The 23350-nt window shown below is 36.0% G+C and overlaps 1 protein-coding gene across 1 annotated transcript in view; it reads right to left on the reverse strand.

The window, feature by feature from the left end:
* BPTF (bromodomain PHD finger transcription factor) overlaps positions 1 to 23350 on the reverse strand; it is a 133893-nt gene that overhangs the window by 59775 nt on the left and 50768 nt on the right. The window contains 6 exon segments of the mRNA XM_054689287.1: positions 7525 to 7656; positions 8127 to 8482; positions 9754 to 9941; positions 14282 to 14470; positions 20121 to 20309; positions 20762 to 20968. Of these exon segments, the coding sequence (XP_054545262.1) occupies positions 7525 to 7656; positions 8127 to 8482; positions 9754 to 9941; positions 14282 to 14470; positions 20121 to 20309; positions 20762 to 20968 (1261 nt within the window).

The raw sequence follows: 23350 nt of genomic DNA on the forward strand, positions 1-23350 counted from the left end.
TCTATAATGCCCTCTTCCTCTGTTGATGTGCGATGCTATCATAACTAGACTCCCAAGGTTTAGGTCTATTTCTGAATTCTCTGCTCTATTCCACTGCTTTACTTGTGCAGTACAAATTATTTAGATCACTGTAGCTTCAAAATATGTTCTAATACCTTATGTCCTTTTCCCCCTACCATTTACTTCCTTTTCCTTGTACATTAAATTTCTAGATGAAATATTAGATCATTTTAATCAAGCCTCGTAGTGCCCCAAGAAGGGAACATTTTACTCACAAAGCAAATGAACATTACTGTTGATATTTTGAATTAATATACTTATTAATTTAAAGCATGGCATTTTTAAGAAATGTAATACACACATCTAAGCATGATATATCTTTTCATTTTCTTCAAGTACCTCTTTCTTTCCTTAGCAAAACTTTAATTTCTTTACATGGTCCTAAGTATTTCTTGTTAAATTTATTTCTAGTCAAGGTTCAAGGTTTCTTTGTTATTGCGGAATCTTTACTTTTATTGTAATTTTTTAAAATATATTTAAAAAAGTTACCAGGTTAAGAAGTAGAACTTTATTGATAGCCACATCTGAAGCTAGTGTGTCCTAAAACTCCAGGTAGTCATTACCATTCATTCATTTGTTTTTCTTTACAGTTTTATTACCTATGTATCCCACACATAATAAAGCTTGGCGTTTGAAAACTTAGTAGCAAGAATAAAATTAGCTGCATAAGCAAAAGCAATGCTGTCACTATTAAAAGAAGGTAAAAATAAACTTGTTCACAAGTTTACAAAAGACTCCTTTGGTGAAATACAGAAAGGTCATGAGCAAGTCTGGGAAGACTGTTCACCGCACTCAGCTCTCTGGCAGGACTGTGGTAAACAGGTCCAGTGTGGAGCTGGGATCCAAAGCCACTGCTCTATGCTTTCTGCTTCAAGCCTTCTGAGGTGTCTCTGGTGTACCTTGTGAATATCCTCAGGTAAGTTCTCCTGACTGACCTGGGCTTTGACCTTCTCATTGGGTAGGTTATCATTTGCCCACTTGCATTATTGCTTACAAGGTTTTCACTTTTGTGTATATTCAATTTGTGACTTAACTCAGGACTCCCATTAGATTTTCTACATGGTTTCTGTTTGTAGACACAAAACTTATAGCTCAGCGTAGCAGCTGCTTTAATTAATTTTCATACTGTTTGATTTTTTTTCAGTCAATTTTCTTGGATTCATAATTAAACAGACCGCATATTCTATTTGTGCTTATATTTCCTGGTGTGTGTGTGTGTGTGTGTGTGCGCGCTTTATTTCTCTTGGCAAATTGCATTGGCTATAGTTTCAAGAAAAGTTAAAGGACAGCAGTGATAGTGGGCATCTTCATTTTGTTTCACCTGCATGTTAATGGGAATGCTTCAAGAGTTTCGCCAAAAAGCATGATATGCTTTCATGTGGTTTAAAATAAATCTTCACACACACAGAAAAAAGACTATTCATGTTCCTATTTAACTTTGTTGTTTTTTTTTAACTGAGATGTAATAATGAACTAAACCTTCTTAACAAACACTTTCTTAGCATCTAATGAGATGATTTAAATTTTCTTCACTCCTTAAAATAGCATGGTATTAACAGTGTCCTAAGAATGGACAGGTACTTCCAAGCTGAGGGGAGACCATTTTATCATCTTAATTTACTTGTGAATACACTTGCTAATATTTAAGTTAAGATTTTTTGAATATACATCTTTTGGCTATCAATTATTAAATCAATTATAAATATTTATAAAAGAGACAGGGCCCAAATTTTCTATTTATCTATTTTCTATTGTTATTCATCAAGTTTAATAACTTTTACACTAACAGAAATAACAACCAGTCAGGTTTCCTCCTTTTACTTTATGAAAGAATTTAAATAGTATTGCTGTCTGTAATGTTAAGAACTTCCTTCTGAAACCATCGTCTTGCTCACCTCCTTGCTCACAGGTACAGTGGCATTCTTTAAGCTGAACCAGAAATTCTTTTCTTGACTGAGAAAGGAACATGGCTATGCCCTCCTGTCCAGTGTAGATTAGTGGGTCTTCCCAATACTTTACCCACCCAAAAGGAAGAATCTGGTGGGCGTCTTTCTCTGAGGAATGCAGGAAGCCTGAATATGTATTCATAGATTCCGTGAAGGTTTAAAGTTCCCAGTACCAGTGACAGAGAATCAGAAATATTGGTTGGCATGTCCCCCTTTTTTCTTGATAGTAGCATTTGCGCTTTTTCCTCCTCCCTCCTGCTTTGCAGGAAATTTCATTATAGGGCTATAAATTAAAATAAAGGTACTCTATTTCATCAAATGTTTAATATTTATTAGTATTTCCTTTCTTTGGGGTGAATGCTTAAGATGATGCCCAGTGAATTAATTTACAATTCTTCTTTTCTGAGGTAAACAGTGATGGCTACCATTTTCTCCTGCATACTTTTTAGTTGCACTACATGATTTTTATTTTTATTTTTTTTATTTTTTTTATTTTTTTTAAAGATTTATTTATTTATTTTTACAAGCACTGGGTACAGTCAGAAGCGCGGGAGGGCGAGAGAATTCACCAGAGCCAGAGCGGGGAGCAGAGCAGGCAGAAGGACCGAAGTACACTGCTGAGGGGAGCAGCAGGCGGCAGGAGAGGTCTGCGCACCATGTGGGACCCGCCTTCGGTGGCCGGGGAGCAGCCGGGGATCGAACCGGCGCTGCAGAGGCTGCGGGCAGCTTCGCAACCCAGCGCTCAACCACTGCGCCACCGGGGAGGCCCCACTACATGATTTTTAATATATATAGTGCTCTCATGAACATTTGATTCAAAATGTTTTCTAATTTTCCATTATGATTTTTTTGAGCATTTGTTGTTTATTTACAGGTATATTTGTTTCAAGCATAGAGTCTCTGCGTTTCTTTTAAAATTTTACCACAAATGTCTACACCGCTGAGAAACAGTGTAACATTGTGTTAGCCTAACAGAAAAGGAATCACACTGCATGTAATTTTTAGGAAAGAGATTTTTCACTTTGTCGTACATTTGTGAGAGTCAATCTTACTGGCACTTTTTGACTTCATTTGTTTTTCACTGCCCTATGGTAGTCTATTACAGAATCTCTTTAAACATGCCAATATGGACATTTAGGAATTGTTACCAAATTTCACCATTACAAAATATTATAAGGAATGTTTTTCTATATCTCTCCTCATAAGGTATTTAATTAGCAGTAAAACTGCATTTTCTACTTTGTTTTTACCAAATTGTTTTCTTATTCTAGTTACTCTTTTAATAGCAATATATCAGAAATCTCTTCCAATTTTTATCTGCCAATCTGATGGATGAGAAATAACAGCAGTTCCTAGTTTTAATGTGCACTTTCCCTGCCTCATCAGGGGGGTTAAGCATCTTTTTGTGTTTTATGGCTATTGTGTCTCCTGTGAATTATATTTTTATTTTGCCCTTTTTTCCTACTTAATAGTTTGGGTTTTCTTCCTTACTAAACTGTAGACTTTTAAAAATATATTGTGCATATTAACCCATTTTTATTATTGTGTAATAATAAGACAATAAAAATTAATCTCAACTCAGTCTATTAGTATGACACATTATAAAATTTAAACAACAGAAAATAATCCACTATTTACTGATACATACATATGTGATGAAACCACACAAAAAGAAGGGTACACACACTTAAAAATTACAGCTATCCAGCACTGTTTACAATAGCTAAGCTTTGGAAACAACCCAAATGCCCAAAAATAGATGACTGGATCAAGAAGATGTGGTACATATACACCATGGAATATTACTCAGCATTCAAAAAAGATAAACATATGCAATTTGCAGCAACATGGATGGCGCTGGAAGGGATCATGCTCAGCGAAATAAGCCAAAAAGAAAAAGAAAAATACCGGATGGTCTCACTCATAGCAGGAATCTAGAAAACTTAAATAAGGGACCAGGAAAATGAATAACTATAAGAAAGTGAAAATCAAAATCAACAAAAAACTATGAACCAGAGACACTTTTTGGGGGGCGGGAGGGGAGGGACTGGGGTCAGAATGGGGGGCTGCAATTGTATGGGGAATATAAAAATAAAATTTAGGGCCTCCCCGGTGGCACAGCGGTTGAGCGCTGGGTTGCAAAGCTGCCCGGAGCCTCTGCGGCGCCGGTTCGATCCCCGGCTGCTCCCCGGCCACCAGAGGAGGGTCCCACATGGCGCGCAGACCTCTCCTGCCACCCGCTGCTCCCCTCAGCAGTGTACTTCGGTCCTCCTGCCTGCTCTGCTCCCGCTCTGGCTCTGGTGAATTCTCTCACCCTCCCGCGCTTCTGACTGTACCCAGTGCATGTATAAACAAACAAACAAATAAATAAATAAAACATGCCTCTATAAAAAAAATAAATAAATAAAAAATAAAAATAAAATTTATTATTTAAAAAAAATAAATAAAAATTACAGCTATCTCTCAGGGAAGGGAAGGGAATGTGCAAAACATACAATGATGAAAATATCCTTATTTTTAGACCTATGGTGTATTCGCAAGTGTTCATTTTATTACTACTTATTGTAGCAATATGGAACCCAAAAGCTTATACATCTATCACACAGTAAACATAAGAAAGGAAAGCCACTTGTAGTATATGGACACACACATGTACACACAATCTTACTGGACATATAAATGAGAGAAATAATGCTCACCTTAAGTCTATTTTGGGTAATGGTGAATGAATCAGGAAGGAAAGAAAATAAGACAAAAAGGGAAGCACAGAAGAAAGAAGGCACAGATGAAGGAGGAAGGAGTATAAGAGAGGCAAAGAAGGAAGGGAAAGGGGAAGTAGAGAGAGGAAAGGAGAAAACTTTGGTTTATTCTATAGTTACAAATTTTTACTGACTCTAATCTACTTCTTTTTTAAGATTTATTTATTTATGCATATAAGAACTGGGTACAGGCCAGAGTAGTGGGAGGTGAGAGGATTCACCAGAGACAGAGGGGGGAACAGAACAGGCAGACTGACCAAAATGCACTGCTGAGGGGAGCAGTGGGTGAGTTAGGAGAGGTCTGCTGCACCATGTGGGTAGCTCCCTGGCCGGCTGGGAATAGAACCTGTGCTGCATAGGCTGCGGACAGCTTCACAGCACAGCACTCACCTGCTGCACCACCAGGGATGCCCTCTTTTAGTATTTTCAATAGTGTTTTTGCAATTGTCTCAAATCTGATTCTATTTATCATTATTTTAAAAATATTCTGCAACTATGAAGATATTTAGATTGCTCTCAAAGCTTTTCATTGAACATCACAATAAACAAGTATTTCATGAATAAAATATCTAGTTGAAATTCTAAATACTTCCTTAGGGTTAGATTTAAAAATCTGTCACCTAGAAATATGTGACCACAGTGTTGCCAGAGTAGAAGTCATATAATTAATATCAAAATTTCATGACTCATGGTCTATAAATTTCAAAACATTTAGTGTTCCATTTTACCTCACCTCATACTATGAAAAAGAATCATTCTGTGTATATTACCAAATGTGTCATACTTGCATATTCATAATATAGTTATAAAACTATAAGTGGGGCCTCCCCGGTGGCGCAGCGGTTGAGCTCTGGGTTGCGAAGCTGCCCGCGGCCTCTGCAGCACCGGTTCCATCCCCGGCTGCTCCCCGGCCACCGGAGGAGGGTCCCACATGGCGCGCAGACCTCTCCTGCCGCCCGCTGCTCCCCTCAGCAGTGTACTTCGGTCCTTCTGCCTGCTCTGCTCCCCGCTCTGGCTCTGGTGAATTCTCCCACCCTCCCGTGCTTCTGACTGTACCCAGTGCATGTATAAACAAAACAAACAAACAAATAAATAAATAAATAAAGCATGCCTCTATTAAAAAAAAAAAAAAAAAAACTATAAGTGACATGTCTAGAAGACTAGTCATAAAGACAAACCAGAAGGGAAAAAAAACCTTGACTTTAAAAAAACTGAATAATTATTTAAAGACATGTTTATAAAAGGTCTGATTCAGTAATTTTAAATTATGTTTGAAGACCAGATTTTATTTAATAATATTAGCTTAGCTCTAGTTTGCAAAGACTGATTGATCTATGTCACCAGAGGTGGCTTCTTGTTCCACCAACACAGGTTTGAGGTGGGAGGGGGGGGGGTCACTTATGTATCTTTTTAAAAGATTTATTTACTCATACAAACAAGAACTGGAGTACAGGCCAGATGTGTGGGAGGGTGAGAGGATTCACCAGAGACAGAGTGGGGAACAGAACAGGCAGATCTACTGAAATACACTGCTGAGGGGAGCAGCGGGTAAGACAGGAGAGATCTGCTGCGGGTAAGACAGAAGAGATCTGCTGCGCCATATAGGTAGCTCCCCAGCTGGCTGGGAGCGAACCCAGGCTGCAGAGGCTGCGGACATCTTCACAGCGCTGCACTCAACCGCCTGCGCCACCAGGGAGGCCTGAGAGTGATCACTTAATACAAGGGGAGTGTTTGGACAGAAGAAAGCCAGGCAAGCCTGGAGGGAAACTCAAGAAGGAAAACCAGAAGCACAGAACACTGCTTCACAACTGTTTCTGATGCTCTCCTTGTTGTATCTGCCACAACAGGAGACTGATAAGAAGTTAAGTGTGATACCCATTCAGTACTGTTCTTCTTGGATGCAGCACCTTAATTTAACCCTATGGCCCTTTCTTTGTCCTAGAAAGAATTCAGTTCTTCACACTTGCGGAAGTCTCTACCAGCAAGAGAAATTATATTCAAGATAGCAGGGAGAAAAGAGAGAAAACAAAGTATAAGACTTAGGTGGGGGAAATGCCAAAGGAAAATGAAAAATGTTTAGTAGGTAAAATTTGCTTTTCTTAAAAAACTTTTTATTATGAGATAAAGCACTGTTACAGAAAGCAGCACAAAATGTATTTATATTTGAAAACTTACAGCATTATATGTTTAGAGTGGACCCTATGAGGCAGGAAAGTAGAATGAGTCTTACTTTTCACAATGAATAATTTACTTTTTTTTTTTTTACCATAAGCTTATATTAGTTTGTAATAAATTTTTTGAAACATTAAGTAAAAGAACAAATCTATTATGGCTAAAAAGTAGACTCAAGTCATTAAATTTATCTTTTTTTATAACCACCTGCTGCAGCTGCATAACTCTGGGTCTACTTAAGAGCTGCACCATTCTTGGACAGACCTCAGCTCTCAATAAATGAGATGCCTGGCATAGTTAGTACCTGGACATTCTAGGGTTGATACTGAATAGTTAATAAATAAAAATGATTTTTATTTGAGAAAATATTTAATTTTCATATGCTGATCTCTTTTGATCTTCATTCATAATTCTATATCATGAACTAATTTATGTTCATTCATGTTTACATCTTGTAGAGGAGGAAATGAGGCCAAGAAGAGTTGTCTTTACCATGGCCTTTTAAATACATTACCTTTCATTACTAATAGATTAACATTCCAAAAGCGAGTTTACTACACCATTCACAAGGTTCAGAGTGCACTTACCTCGTATGTCCTAAAGATTCCCGCCATATTGGTAGCATTACGACTGGTTTTACTGCACACTCCAAAATGGCTAAAGCCAATGCAAATTCTCTAGGTTTGCTACACATCTGAACTGCCTTGATCCAATTTGCCCTATATTTCAGAAGGAAAAAAATAGGAAAAAATATTTTACTTCATTCATCTTAAAAGTACAAGAATTATGATTATTGACTCTCCTACAGGGCATATGTTTCTAAGCTAAGTAGATAAAAATGTACTGCTATTAAAAGTTTCTACCTCATAGAATCACAAATTATGAACACCAGAGGAAATCCCAGAGGTCAGTTGGGCCTCCAACTCCTTAAACATTCTACAAAGTTCTGGAACTTTATCCACTTGATCTAGAGATGAAAATTCTGCTTCTCAGAAATCTTCCAAATACTAGTATTGGTTCAATAATCTAGAAGTACACTCATATCCCTAATATCTTCAGTGTTTTGTTAACTAAGTTGATTTTATTTAATTCATTAGTACTGATAATTTTAATTGCATGCCTGCAATAATAATTTTGTAAATTATCAAGCATATTCACATAGCAATAAATGAACATTAGTTTCCTCTACCTGTGGGAAGCCCAATTGGGATGCAGAAAGGATGAAGGGATATTGTTTTCCAGTTGGGTGATAGTCAGTCTCAGAGTAGATATGGTAAGAACTTTGGACCCGTGGACAGAACCATTCCATTTGAACTCTCCTGCTGGAGTCAGACAGAATTTATGTGCAAGATGCCTTCTCTTATCATGATCTTCTCTGTGCTGGTGCTTATTCAAAGCAAATGAATTGGTGGAGTACTGATTGTGATAGACACGGTATTTCCCTTCTTGACCCAACTTAAAATAATTGTTGATATTTCCTTTCATGACCACTTCCTTTTTGGTGCTCAATCGTGAAATTTCTCCTTGAGAGTTAACTACCAGAACCTGATCAACGAAATAGAAAGATTCCATTATTCATATCAATTGTATAAATTTGACTTATCAACTTTCAATACATAATTCCTAAAGTTCAAATAAGTTAAGATACATCTTATGATTTTAAAGTTTAAAAGCTAAAGCTAATTGTTTATAATTAAGCAACCAAGATATTCTGCAAAAAAGATGCTAACATTCGTTAACTGCCCACTATATGTCAAACATTAAGTGTTTTCACATGTTTCAAGTATATACATGAAACTTTATGTATAAATCATTCACCTACTATTATTTCAAGCCTACAATATATAAATTAGGGAAAAGGAGAGCATTCCAGGTACTATTCCCCAAAAAGTGTATTCTTAACAAGAGGTGTTTATCTTTTTTTTCTGCTTCTTTTATCATTCCAAATTAGTATAAGAGTCCATGGATACTTTATTAAGGTTTTCAAACAGTTGATACCAATCCTTTAGAGGACTGTGAAATCAATAATGGGCCAGCTTTTTAAAAAGCAAAACATAATAAAATAGACTAGACTATAAGAGAAAATACCGGAGTGCTTCCCATATAAAATACCATTTCAGGAAACATTAAATGTATGTACTGAGTTGCTATGAAAAATGTCTTACTGAGGGTCAGAGTAAAAAACCCAGAAGTCACTGCTCCAGAGCAATTTCTATGATGTTAAGTAAAAATATTGTATATTCTTACATATCTGCCATGCAAATAATTCTAATATATGTGGTATACATTTATGGCAGTGGTCTGTCACAGGGCTACCTGGAAGACAGAAATCTGAGTCCTCACTTCAGTCTTTTTGTTCAAAGTCAGAGGTGGGATGTGTGCTGTTCTATGCACTGGAGAACTATGCTGTTCTTACCCTGCTTTCGAGGGGTAAGTCCCATCCTCCAGTTGCAAGCTCACCTAAAATGATTATGACTATAACGGAGCGTTAAGTCATCTACAACTCTCTAGTAAAGCCCACAAATAGCCCACTCATCACCATATGTGAAAGTTATGTCTATCTCTTTAGAATTACATTCAATAAAAGTATCCATACAGTAAGAAGGTAAACCACCCACACACAGCAAGGCTATACATGGACTGAAATCTGGGAGTGCAATATATGCATCACTTAATCGTGTTACCCACCTACTCTCTTGGAAATAGAGAAAATTCAATTCACACGTAGGTCTATATATTTTCCACCCCTATTTTTAAATGATAGATACAAGAATTTCACAATTCAGAGGTTTTTGTTTTGAACAGAAAGAACACACCTCTTTGCCTTCCTTAAATAATTTATTTGCTTCATGGGCTGCGGCTGCCACCTGTTGGCTCTTGAGCTGACTGAGTTTGCTTTCTGGATTTCGTAACCTGGTGATAATTCGAGTTGAAGCAGATGTTGCTCTTCCAGCTCCAGGAGACTCACTTATCTCCCCGTTAGATTTCTCTAATTTGAAATCACCTGTTATTAAATGAAAGGTCAAAAGTAATTGCTAACAGTTACATATACATAGCAACAATTTATTTATCCAAAATCTATATCTGGTGTACAAGAAAATCTAGAATGTAAACAGAGAAAGTCCTTAAATTGCCAAAGCAAGTGTGGATTAACTCATAAGGTTTTACTTAAAAAGAAAGTTATGTCAGAACCTCAGTGGGAGCCATTTACTGTTTATAGAAAATTTAAACATGCCAGGCTATCTGCTTCAAAGTTTACATACTAAAAAACAGGAAGGACTGCTATAAATGTGTAAGTGATAAACATAATTCAAAATGCACACTAATAACATGTTGCCTTACATGGATTTCTGTACAAAAAAGTAAAGGATGTAATTCATTTTAAAAGGATTTCAACTGTAATTCTGTTGAAATACCTAATGGCTTAGAGCTTGCACCAAGTGAATTTTTTCCTACGGAAGGTAGATAATTATCTGTGTATGCAATTATACATGTAAAATTCAACTAAATTAATACTTTTTAATATAATAAAGGTCACTCACATATTCCCAATTATACATGTAAAATTCAACTACATTAATACTTTTTAACATAATAAAGGTCACTCCCATATTTTAAAAAGTGACAGATTTAACTGCCAAGAGCAATTTCTGCTTTCCCATGAATCTGATTTCAGCTTAAAATTCCTATACATTCCAAAACTATCACGTCACAATCCAGTGTCCATTGGTCAGACAGTTGAACAATATCTCGTTTTTCTTTTACTTAAGTACTTTAAGATAGTGTGGCATTAGCAAATGAAAGACCAAGCAGAAAATTAATTATACTATATATTAAGATGGGACTTTAAGTAGAGAAAAACATGCACTGGAAACACTGGCTGTCCATTTTGAAAAATAAAAAAGACAATTCAGTAAACATTTGTTAAATATCTGCTCAACGTCCCTTCTCTTCCTGTTGGGGAGATGCTTTCCCCCATTTCGACTGCAGGATTCTGCCAGGACAGCAAATCCAGTAGCTTGCCCTCATGGGGCATCACCCAGATGGGTTAGATGGAGCTCAGCACTGGCTCTCCACAGGGACTGTCCCATCCTACTCTAATTTTTAAATTCTGGAGATGGAGAAAGTGTTTTGCTTTTTGTACTAGTGAGCAAAAAGGGTATAATTAGCAGTTGGCTCGTTTACCGCATAACATGGGGAAAATTTTCAGTAAGCCCATCACTGAGGAGTGGAGAAATATGAAAAAATATCAGGAAGACCCATGGTAACCTCATTTGGCTCCTTGGGTCCAAAAAAAGTGCTTGAGGCTGTTACAACCTCTGGACTTCTTAATTATAAGAGCAAACAAAATTCCCTTTTGTTTTAAGCAGGTTTGGTGGATTTCTGTCACTTACAATGACTAAGTTCTAAATAATCCAGTAGAGTATTTTAAGATTTTGACTCCAAAATATGGCACTGACTAAATAAAGATGGAGTGGGTATATTGGGTGCCCTACCATTCCAGGATGGACAGTTCATGACCTTCAGTGTATGTTAACAAAGCAGGTGGTCAGACTATCAAGAGATTTCTCTTTAAGTTCAGACAATGAGCCTACCCATGCTGCAGTTTTATGCCAAGACGCTGAACTAGAGTGGCTACTTCTTGCAAGCATCTATAAAGTCCTACAAAAAGACTTTTTAGATGTTGTTTGGTCTTCCTAGAAGCAGAAATGGAATGGCACAGTGCTTTTAAAAAGAAGTCTCTCAACTTAGAACCAATGATCCAATACTGTTAAGATTCTTTCCATGGCCATTTGCTCAGCTGAATGCAAATAAGGCAAAGGAGGCAGAAAATTAGCATGGGAGTAATACCTGATTGGGGCAGAGAAAGGGAACAGGGCTGAGAGTGGTGATACTTATTTGATAACCCCTGTGCAAAAGCCATATTCCTTCTCCTATAAGGGAGTAACAGTGACCCAGCCTGAAGGCAGAGTACGAAGCTGCTTTACTCCAGCCTCTGCAGCTCATTGTATAATGATGTCAGGAGACAGAAGCCCAGACAGACTTTATCTGAGGGTTAGGGTCATCGGATCCACTAAACAGACAAACTAAGCAAGTAGAGGGGTTTACCCCCAGGGACCCTAGGCCAAGTTTCCAAGTTTCTGGACATTAGATAATAGCTGGATAATCTATTAAGGGGATGCTACTGCGAGGAAAAAAACTACAAGTTGGTCAAACTGGGATGTGTGATTATTCAAACCTACAGCAATCCCCAGCAACGCATCCCTGAAGAGAGCCAGTAGGAACTAGGCTGCCAAAGCAAAATAGCCTTCAGAAAGGAGATCTTCCCATATGCTTCTCACTCCTCATTCAGTCATCTTTCAAGAAAACCAACAGCAGCTAGATTTAACAAAGAAAACCTTTCACTATAGGGATAATGAGTGTTGCAAGTAGTTAAATTCCTAATTTGGCTTGTGAATTTGAGATCAAAATAAGACACACCAAGACCTAATTAAAAATAATATATCACACCAAAATCCTAGATTTGGTTATAGATATAAGGACAATTACCAGATGTAATTTTGGAAGAGAAGTTTTTTGGTTTTTTTTTTGTTTTTACTTTAATTTGCATTATCATGTTAGGCAGAAGTGTTTTTACCACAGGGTGAAATTGTGGATATTTGCTGTTTTCTTTCTACCTATCAAAAACCATTCGTACCCCACTCTGATCATGTTTGTGCTGGAGCCATCAATCATAATACCTTGCCTGCCCTGGCCACAGGGGTGGGAACAATATGTCCAAGAAAAGCCTCTCAAATTCCTTCCTCAAGGACTTTTGTTTTGGAGCACGAGTAGGGGCCTTGCCTTTAGGTCCCAGACCTTGGAAAGATATGCATACAAACCGCTGATGACATCTTCCCTGCCTGGATTAGGAGAAAAAGCCTGTCTGTATTAGGAGAAAATAAGTTAACGCACAAACACATAGAGATCCAAAAGGTGCAATAACAGGAGAGGAAGACAGAGTTTTGATGCCTGGAGCTCCAGTAATGTCTGATAATAGCTTAGATTTCCCAATTACACAAGCTAATTAAATCCCTCTTTCACTTAAGCTGGTTTAAGTTATTGTGGTCACTTGCAATTTTATGAGTCCTAAATTAATTAAAACAGATTTCCATTTTATACCACACACAAAATTATATTCAAAAGGACTAAAAATTAAGTTGGAGAAGTCTTATGTGAAATGACTGCAAAGTATATGTATATTCTTGGGGTAGGGATGGTCTTCCTTAGTAAGATACAAAATCCAGAGAAACCTTAAGAAAAAAGATTGATATATTTAGCTACATAAAAATGTAAAAAATTTCTGTACAAGATAGCAGTTTTTAAAAAGCAATAATTATATAAGTATATATATATATATATAAAATCAAAGATTAGTAATTACAACACCTGAATCATTCCTGAAATACATCAAGGAAAATACAAGGACAAAAACAAAAACTCAATAGGAAAAAATGAGCAAAACTTGAAAAGGAATTCACAGGAAGTTCAAACACAAACATGATAAGAAAATCACATTTGCAAGCAGAGATCTGCAAATTTTTAAATAAAATACTTTTCAGCACTGGCAAAAGTGAAAGAGATTGATACTGTTGACTTTAGGTGTGAAGAAATACATCTGTATGTAAATTACTGGCATATATCCCTTTTGATAACGAAGTAGCCATCACTACTTTAAAAATGTACCTACCATTTAACTCAGCAGTTCCACTTACTTATTCCTAATCTGCCAGAAACACTCACATAGGTACACAAAGATATATCTTGAGGATGTTAAAAAGTGCCATTATTTGTAGTAATGAAAAAATTGTTAACAGTCTAAATGTCCAATAATGGAGAAATAGATGATTCATGATTCATTCATACTATGGAGTGTCATGCAGCAATTAAAAAAAGAATGAATTTAATTTATATATAACATGAAAAGATCCCCTAAATGCATTATTGAGTGAAAAAAGCAAGATGCAGACCAATACATGCAGAATGATCCCATTTATGTAAAAACAAAACAAAACCATTTTTGCAAACATGCATACATTAATTTAAGTGTATGGAGAAAGATGCAAAACTGTTGATGGTGGGTACCTTTGGGAAGGGGGTGTGAAAAAGATTTGTTTTTCCCTCTGTGCTTTGATGATGATTTTTTTTAAAGACAAAAACAACTGGTATTACTTGTGTTTTTTTAAAAAGAAAAAAGGAAAAGGAAATCTAAATTTTTCCCACCCCATCAAACTTTTACTTAAAAAATTAAAAATTTAAAAAAAAAATCAAAAAGCTGGCTTAAAATATGAAGTGTATTCTTACCTATCTCTTCTTGAATAGAGACAGGTGTATGGGATTCTCTTTCTCCATTTTCAGGATCATCAGCTGCCTTAGCAGAGTCACTCTGGGAAGAATTTATTTCACTGCTGCTGTTACTGTTTTCCAGATTAGGCTGGATGGAGGTATTGGTAGCACTATTGTTACTGCTGTCACATGTCTTGTTAGGGTCTTCTAGAAAAATAGAATATCTCATTTTTAAACTGGACATCACATAAAAAATAACTGATTGTCAGAAAAAGACATATATGTTTTAGAACTGCACTTGAAAGCTAGATTTTTTAAAAAGCTGCACATGTATGAATAATCTAAAAAAATCTGTAAGCAATACCCTAAATGTTTTTTTTAGGTCTCCTTGTCTAATAACTCAGACTCTCACTACCTTAGTCTATAGTGCAAAGCAGACATCTTTCAGATACCCCAATCTGAAGAATAATAAAGGATATAACTATCTCACAAATCTGATGGTACACCAGATATTGCAGAACTGATTTTGTTGAGATAATACCTCAAAACCTAAAATTTATATTCTGACTTTTCAAACAGTATTGGAAATAGAATTAAACAGGATTACTTATCTTTAAGATTTTCTGTCTAAATTCTATGTCCCCAAATGAACTAGAAGGTAATGAATGCCTAAGTGATCATTAAATTAAAGAATGATTTAACAGTATTACTAATAGAATAATTCTTCAAAGTATAGAAGTATACCAAAATGAACACTGGCAATGCTTTTTTGAAATAAAAGTCTCGATCTTTCCATGCTAGTTCAGAAACTAAATCGCATTTCATTTTCCCACTAATAAGAGCTCTTAAACAATTACACAAATTAAAAAGTGGCTAACAGTACAGCAGGAAGGTTATCTCTAAAGTATAATGAACTCCTTTTTTTTTTTTTTCTATTTTGTTTTTTTGAGAAAAAACACAATGACCTGATAGGAAAAAAATGGGAAAGTATATATAAACAGTCACAAAGGAAATGAAAATGGTCTTTAAACATATGGAAACATGCTGACAATTCAAACTACATGGGAACCACTTCTCAGTCACCAGACTGGTAACAGCTCAAGTCTCATAATATACTCATCTGGAGAGACAATGGGCGAGCAGGTACTCCCATCATTGCTGTGGGAATGCAAAAGAGTGCAAAGTGGATAGAAGAAGAAACCAACAAGATCTAGAGAAAATACACGTGCATTTTCTCATAACTTAAATTCCATGTCCAGAAATTTATCCCAAAATGCACTGGCAAAAATACTTATAAGCTGCTTATTTACAGAGTTAGCTGTTGTAGCATTAACAATGGCAAAAATCCGGAAACAAGGAAAACATTCATCAATGGGGCACTAGTTGAATAAGGATAGTACACACTAAGAAATATGCACCTAACAGGAACTGAGGAAATCACTATAGCCACGTATGAAATGATCCCAAGGTTAAATGTAAAAAAGATGTGAAACGATACTTATAGTATGCTAACTACTGTGTAAGAAGAATAGGGAAATGCATACTTATAGGCATATTTTGCTTTTATTTACAAAAACTAAGAAAGCCACGCCTCTCCCCCCAAAGTCCATAACTCATGAATCACCATTGAAGGTAAAATGGACATCAACTCCTGACTCTGAAAATGAGAATTTAAAAGAAATAATCAAGCATTTATTCCTGCTCATTACTCAAATAGCAGAACTACAATTTAAAAATATACCCCCCCCCAAAAAAAAGACAGAATTAGAAATCTGATGTAATAGGCCCCAAATAGACTCCTGATTCTGGAAAGATCATCAGTGAATGAGAAGTCAAGAGGTAACCTGATCACATCACTACCTGCACTCACTGGTCAATCAGCTTTCCTAAAGGAAGATCAAGCAGACTTCATGAGGCTTTTGATGTGATATGACACAAATTACCCAGCTCACAGGTTTGAGGTATTCTTGCCAAAACAGTAGAAAATGAAATAAATCAACTCTTGAGAGCAAATTAAATGACAGTAAAAAGAAAGAATCCCAAACATGGGATTCTTCAATAGCATGTGAAAGAAAAAAGCCTGGGAAGGGGAGGTGCTCTAGATTAATACATATGTTTTGATTTTCAATGATGTATACCTGAAGCTTACATAATATTATGATGTGATGTTCATGTGTTACTTCAATTTAAAAATTTTTTGAAAAGAGACTCAAGAGATATAAAACCAAATTTCTTATTATATATGGGCCTTATTTGGTGTTATTTGAAACAAACCAAAATTGGGGAAAACAAACAGCTACAAAACATTGCTATCTGAGGAAATTTAAATTGGCTGGATAGGGGCCTCCCTGGTGGTGGCAGAGGTTAAAGACACTATTAAGCAACTGGCAGCCACTGCAGCACAAATTCGATCTTAAAAAAAACAAAAACAAAAAACTGCATAAAAAATTACATAAAGTGTATGGGGAATATAAATATAAAATTTATTATAAAAAAATTACATAAAGTAAATTTTTCATTTGAAGGTAAAAGAAAAATTTTTCTAAAGAAAAAAAATGAGGTAAAGTAAAGGGGGGGCGAGCAGTGGTGGCTAGGAAGGGGCATGATGTGGTTCCACAGGTGTTCACTTTGTAAATACTCATCAAGGTGTCTAGTTGTATATGTGCACTTTATCATTGTTGCACTTCCGTTAAGTGTATCAAAAATCTCTCTCTATACCAAGTTTTCCAACCTGACAGTATCTTTTATTGATAAGCTTTAGGCATTAAATTACGCGTTTAAATAGATTCTGAAGTTTTAGAAAGGAAAATCAGGTAAGATGGCTTCTATCACTGCTGTAATTTTTTTTAATCTACTTAGAAAAATCCCCCGCCCTAATTCTTCTAACACCACATCTTCTCTACGGATCACAGGGTCGTCAACAGCAGCAAGAGAAATTGGCCCAGGGTACCATCAGGCACCTGGCATGCATTAGCCTGTGAATAAATACCTGCTGAATAAAAGTGCACCAAGAGAGCCCGAGGCAGAAGGAAGCAGAGACACACATGATTTTGTCTATTTTGGCAGTAGTGGTAGGTGGACATATCCCCACAAATATATTCTGGAATCACTGAATTATTAAGTCAGGGTATATTATAAAATGTTTATTTTATAAAAATACCAAATTCCTCTTTAAAAAACTGTGGTGACATATGTTTAACACAGAAGTCTTTAGAAATGCTTTTTACAATGTTTTGGGAGCAAGTAGAAGACTCTCAGGTTTCTAGGTTTTGTTTCCTTTCAAACTCTAATCAAGAAAAGAATTATGATTTACTTAATAGTCAGGTTTTGGGTTTATTGCAGGGACAGCATCTTCAGCTGTACAACATTCTCATCCTGCTAAAGACCCCAAATTTATTCTGATGGCACCTACTGACTATAGCTATTTGCTTCCTTAAAATGCTTGTTCAGGTTCTCATCTAAATACATTTTTCATGAGATATACATGAAAATATCATTTAAGCTGCATTGTTTAAATACAAAGGTTTTCATTTGCAAGAATTATGTTAACTACTGTTGACTCAGTAAATGTATAAAATTCAACACACACTTATTAGTCTTTTCTTTCTAGACTTTTTCATTCTTTCAGAGCTGACTGTATAAAGCAGTAACAATGATAATCAACATTTTTGAGCAGTTAATATGTGCTTTCTATATTGTTTCATTTGGCATTCTTTAAAAAAAAATACTACAATAGTAGTTTCTCCTTAAGCTACTCAACTAACAAAAGAACAATACCTCAAGGAAATTAATAAACTAGTAATAGTCAAAAATCAGTATCTGCCAAAACCTAAGCAAAACCACACAAGCAACCAGTGCATAAACACACTAGTAAGACTGAAGTTTATTTATGTTAAGTATCAATCAATCCAAAAATTCAAAGAATATTTTAGGAAGTATTTACTGAGAATGTAATCATGACTCATGATTTGGGGGTTAATACTCCACATTCAAACTTTTAATCCTGAATACATTAAAGTCAGAATAAGCAATTATTTTATCTGGATGGGACCTAAAGATTTAACTTTAGAATTACAGAATTGAGCTACAGATTTTTGAGTTTCTCCAGTCTATTCAATGAAGGACTCTCACTGAAATCATTTGATACATATTTATTGATACATCTAGTAAAATGAAATTTATTCTGTTTTCTAAACAGCTCTAACGTGAAATTGTTACTTATAGTCAAAATAGTCTTCATTTTATTTCAATTTATTTAATACCCTATTTCTTTTTTTTTTATTTATTCATTCATTCATTCATTCATTCATTTTTTTATACAAGCACTGGGTACAGTCAGAAGCGCAGGAGGGTGAGAGAATTCACCAGAGCCAGAGCGGGGAGCAGAGCAGGCAGAAGGACCGAAGTACACTGCTGAGGGGAGCAGTGGGCGGCAGGAGAGGTCTGCGCGCCATGTGGGACCCTTCTCTGGTGGCCGGGGAGCAGCCAAGGATGGAACAGGCGCTGCAGAGGCTGCGGGCAGCTTCGCAACCCAGTGCTCAACCGCTGCGCCACCAGGGAGGCCCTAATACCCTATATTTCAAAGATCAAGTCTAACCACCTCCCCTCACCCCTCACTATTCTCAGCCCTGCAAATATTCGAGGACAATTATATTATTTCCACTTCAAAATTCCTCTTGATGTCAAACCTGCTCTTTCTCAGGCTAAAAAAATTGTTCATTCACTTCTCCAAGCAGCAGAGTTCCCAGACTTTCCTTCATCTCAGTGACCAGTCCTTTCTCAGTATAAAACATGTACCCTGCACATACATCCCTGCATGCAGCCTCATGTTATTTCTCAGCAACAGCTCACTGCTGACCAAACACTGAACTGAAAGCAGTCCCCACCAGAACTGTTGGTTATCAAAATCCCCACCACAACTGTTGGCTACAAAATCAGAAAATTAAGGCCTTGAAAGATGAAATGACATTAATTTAATGACAGAAGCATATCTAGAATCAAGCCTTCCAACTACAGGTATTGTCTTCTTCCCCACACATCATAATCACATCCTGATAAAAAAAAATGTAGCAATGACAGTACTGAAAGTTTGAATATATGTGCTTTTCTTGTAATACACAGAAAAAATCTTTAATGACTTTTATCAAGACTTTAACCATAATTCCTGTTTTTTGGTGGGATTCCTAGTGTTTGTGTTCTCGCTCTGCTCATCTAAATTTTGCTTTTTGAAAAATACACACAGCTCCTATAACAAATGTTTGATTTTGAAAATGAATAAGACATTCTTAGACAAAATGACATTCTAAATGTGACACAACTTACTTCAATTATCATTTTAATTTTAAATAGCTGAAATTATGAATTACTGTTAACTTACATTTTTATGTCAAAATATACCTTGCAAAAAATGTTTTGTGACATGGGTTTTTCTATCATAACATTATGGCTTGAAATGTTAAAAAAAAATTATATGAGCACATGCAATCATAAAATTAGTTTGTTAGTACATACAAAACTGAAATGGTTGACTCAATCAACATAGCCATTAGTATGTGAGTAATTAAAACCAAAATATCCACCACTATGGTCTGGTGATAAAATATACAAACAAGTCTATTAGTCAAAAACAGTTAAATGAACTTGAAAAAGCATGAGGATTATGAGTTCCAAGCACTAACTGCAAGAACATATGTCAAACTCCGAATGTTAGGTGACAATTTAGCGATCAGGGATGGTACTTATGTAAGCAAGCAGCATGAATGAACACATACTTTATAATTTTAGGTGACATTCAGCTTTTACTACGAAAGGGAAGGATTCCCCCCTTACAGAGGCATTGATACATTGCCCTCTGTACCTGGCACGTCCTGGGGGAGCTCAGATGCCACCTTCTTCTCTGCCATGTTGCTGCTATCATGGGTTTCTGAGAGACTCCCCATGGGACTCCGCCCTTCTGAGGGACTAGTCTCTTCTGAAGAAGCATTTGTTGTGTTGTCGCCAAGATTTGCTGACACAGAGTTACCTTTATCCCCAACTTCTGTTGGCTCTACAGTAAAATGCACAACAAAACTTTAAAGATATCCTTTAAAATTGCTTTAGGACAAATGGCCACATTCAAACAACTACTAAAAATGATCATCACAAAAAACAAAATCCTGCTTTTAGTTGATGGCCAATTTGAAGCAATTAGATTCTGGGATATTTTTGCATAGATAATCTAGAGAATTCATTAATAATGTTTAAGTAATTCATACGAAAAATGAACATATGTTAATCACATAAAAGGTGTATATTCTGGGATAAAAACTGATTTTTCACCAATAATACAAAACTCAACAATGCTAATGCAAGTTACAAGGGAGAAGTGGATCCTAACCTCTCTAGAAATGTAAATTAAGTAGTTGTTCATCATAAAATATTCATTTTGTCAAGTAAAATTGGAGATTTCATAAAAAACGCTGATGAAACATTTCTTTTTTAACCAAGTAATTTTTTTACCCTCAGACTTCTCTTGCTCGGGATCATCATCTGGTATTTTGTCATCACTGTCCTTTTCGAGGGTCTGGTCTTCAAACTCTTCTCCAGTTTTTTCAGCTTCTTTGGAGTTATTTTCTTCAGCCTCATTCTTGTCCTTTTCCGTTTCTTCTGAGTTTTTAACAATATCAATGTCTCCCTTTTTGGCTCTTATGGATTCCAAAATTTCTTCTATAATAAAAATGAGAAAAAAGGTGTTGCTGCATATAGCAAATATAAAAGTACTGCTAATGCCACGTACATGTTTCAGTACCAGCTATTAAAGTTGAATATGTTAAAGGCATTAGAACTATGGAATAAGGATTAGGTAATAGCAATAGAATCTGGGTGTTTAGAGAAATAAACCAATTTGGCTATCTTCACTTCAAGAAAATATATCTAATTATAGGTTCTGCTTTTTTTTTCTTTTAAAGAAAAATCAGGGCCTCCCTGGTAGCACAGGCGGTTGACCATCTTTTTAAAGATTTATTTATTTATACAAGAACCGTAGTACAGACCAGATGCACAGGAGGGTGAGAGGATTCACCAGAGACAGAACGGGGAGCAGAACAGGTGGATCTACTGAAATACACTGCTGAGGGGAGCAATGGGCAAGACAGGAGAGGTCTGCTGCGCCATGTGGGTTTCTCCCTGGACGGCCAGGATCAAATCCGCGCTGCAGAGGCTGCGGACAGCTTCACAGTGTAGCACTCAACCACCTGAGCCACCAGGGAGGCCCTAAGTACATAAATCTTTAAAAAAAAAAAAATCAGCCTATCTTTTGAAATGACACCTGTTACAGAATGCTGTCACATCCTCTGCCATATGGGCTGCATGGCATAGCGGTCAAAACCTACAGCGTGGTCTAGTGCAGATCTGACATGAATGAGCTGTGTGACCCAGGGCAGGCCATTTGATCTTCAGCCCTCAACTATAAAATGAGAAAACCAAGACTCCATCTGAAAACAGTTCTCTCGGAAGTCCCATAAACTATTCTCCAACTCATCAATTCCCTAAGAGCTCGAATTCTCTCTCAACTTGGGCAGAATAATACTTTGGCAATGGTGTGCATTACAGGGTAGTACCATCACGGACTCCCTGATATTAGTAATATTCTCTGGCGAATGAGCCAATGTTATCATTTTTTTACTTTGTTGTTTAAATTATTTCAGCTTTGGCAAATGTTACTTTTCCAGGTGAGTCCTGTGTCCTTTAAACACAAATTTGGTCAACTAACTTTTTTAATATATGTAGTCTAACACATAAAGCTCTCTCTGCTGTCTTGACTACTACAAAGGTTTAACCAATTTTTTAAAAATATATGCTTAGTTACAATGAAAAATATGTAATTATTGTAGGAAATTTGAAAAAATATAAAAAGGAAACCAACTATATAATCCTAATGTGCTAATTGAAGTTTTCTTCTTTTTTTTTTTGAGGGTAAAATTTATACCTAACATTATATCAGTTACCCGTACACAACACAATGATTTGGTATTTGTTTATATTGCACCATAATAAGTCTAGTTACTATCACTGTACATAATTACAAAATATTTTTCCTTGTGATTAGAACTTTTAAGATCTATTCTCATGGCAACTTTCAAATATGCAATGCAGCATTATTAACTATAGGTACCATGCTGTGTGTTTTATAAAAGCTGGTCTATTTCCACAATTGGTTATTAAAGGAAGAGAATTTAACTACATCAATAACCGAGAAATGTTTGTGCATACCACCTTATATAATTCACCAAGGTACAGTGTTCTATCACATGATAATCTGTAATAGAATTAAACAATTCCTCCATATCAGACATTTTTAGTATTTTACATTCTCCCAATCAGATTGCTTAAACATTCTGATTTTTCCATTCTTATTTTGGTTTCATTCTTCATTGAATTAAGATGACACTATTTATGCAATATTGTACACACAGATAAGCTCACTCTAGAGAGAAATCTAACTGGGCTTACTTGATAAAAATATAGTTCATATTGCTTTTTAGGGGACTAGACAGGTTATTTATTATTAAACTAACAGATCAGGATGCAAGAGAATAAAAAGGCATTTATCAATTTTAATGCTAATATTCACAAAAGGAAATTAAAAGGGGAAGTAATATAACAAATTAATAAAATTTCCTATTATTACTCTATAGTATGCAAGGGAGGGAATGAGAAGGGGACTGTATTACTACAACAATTGCTCTCCCCAAAGAATTCCAACTGAAATTTACCTGATGAATGAAATCCCTTATTTTTCTAAACAGATCTGATAGGAAAATACTTCCAAATACCAGAGATAAGTATAATCAGCCTGTTTCTGAAGAAAGTATATTGTTATTTAATAGCATTTATATCATAGTACAACTATCATTCTTCCAAAACATGTGTGAATTAAAGAGAATGTTGATGAAGAGTATGTGAGAAAAGCTTGAATACAACTGAACTATGTATTTATTTATGAACTATGTATTTATTGAATAAATGCATTTAGGGCCTCCCCTGGTGGCGCAGCGGTTGAGCGCTGGGCTGTGAGGCTGCCCGCAGCTTTTGCAGCGCCGGTTCGTT

This window comes from Talpa occidentalis, unplaced genomic scaffold, assembly GCF_014898055.3.
Source record: "Talpa occidentalis isolate TD23 unplaced genomic scaffold, MPIMG_talOcc4v2.1 talOcc4.7, whole genome shotgun sequence".
NCBI lineage: Eukaryota > Metazoa > Chordata > Mammalia > Eulipotyphla > Talpidae > Talpa > Talpa occidentalis.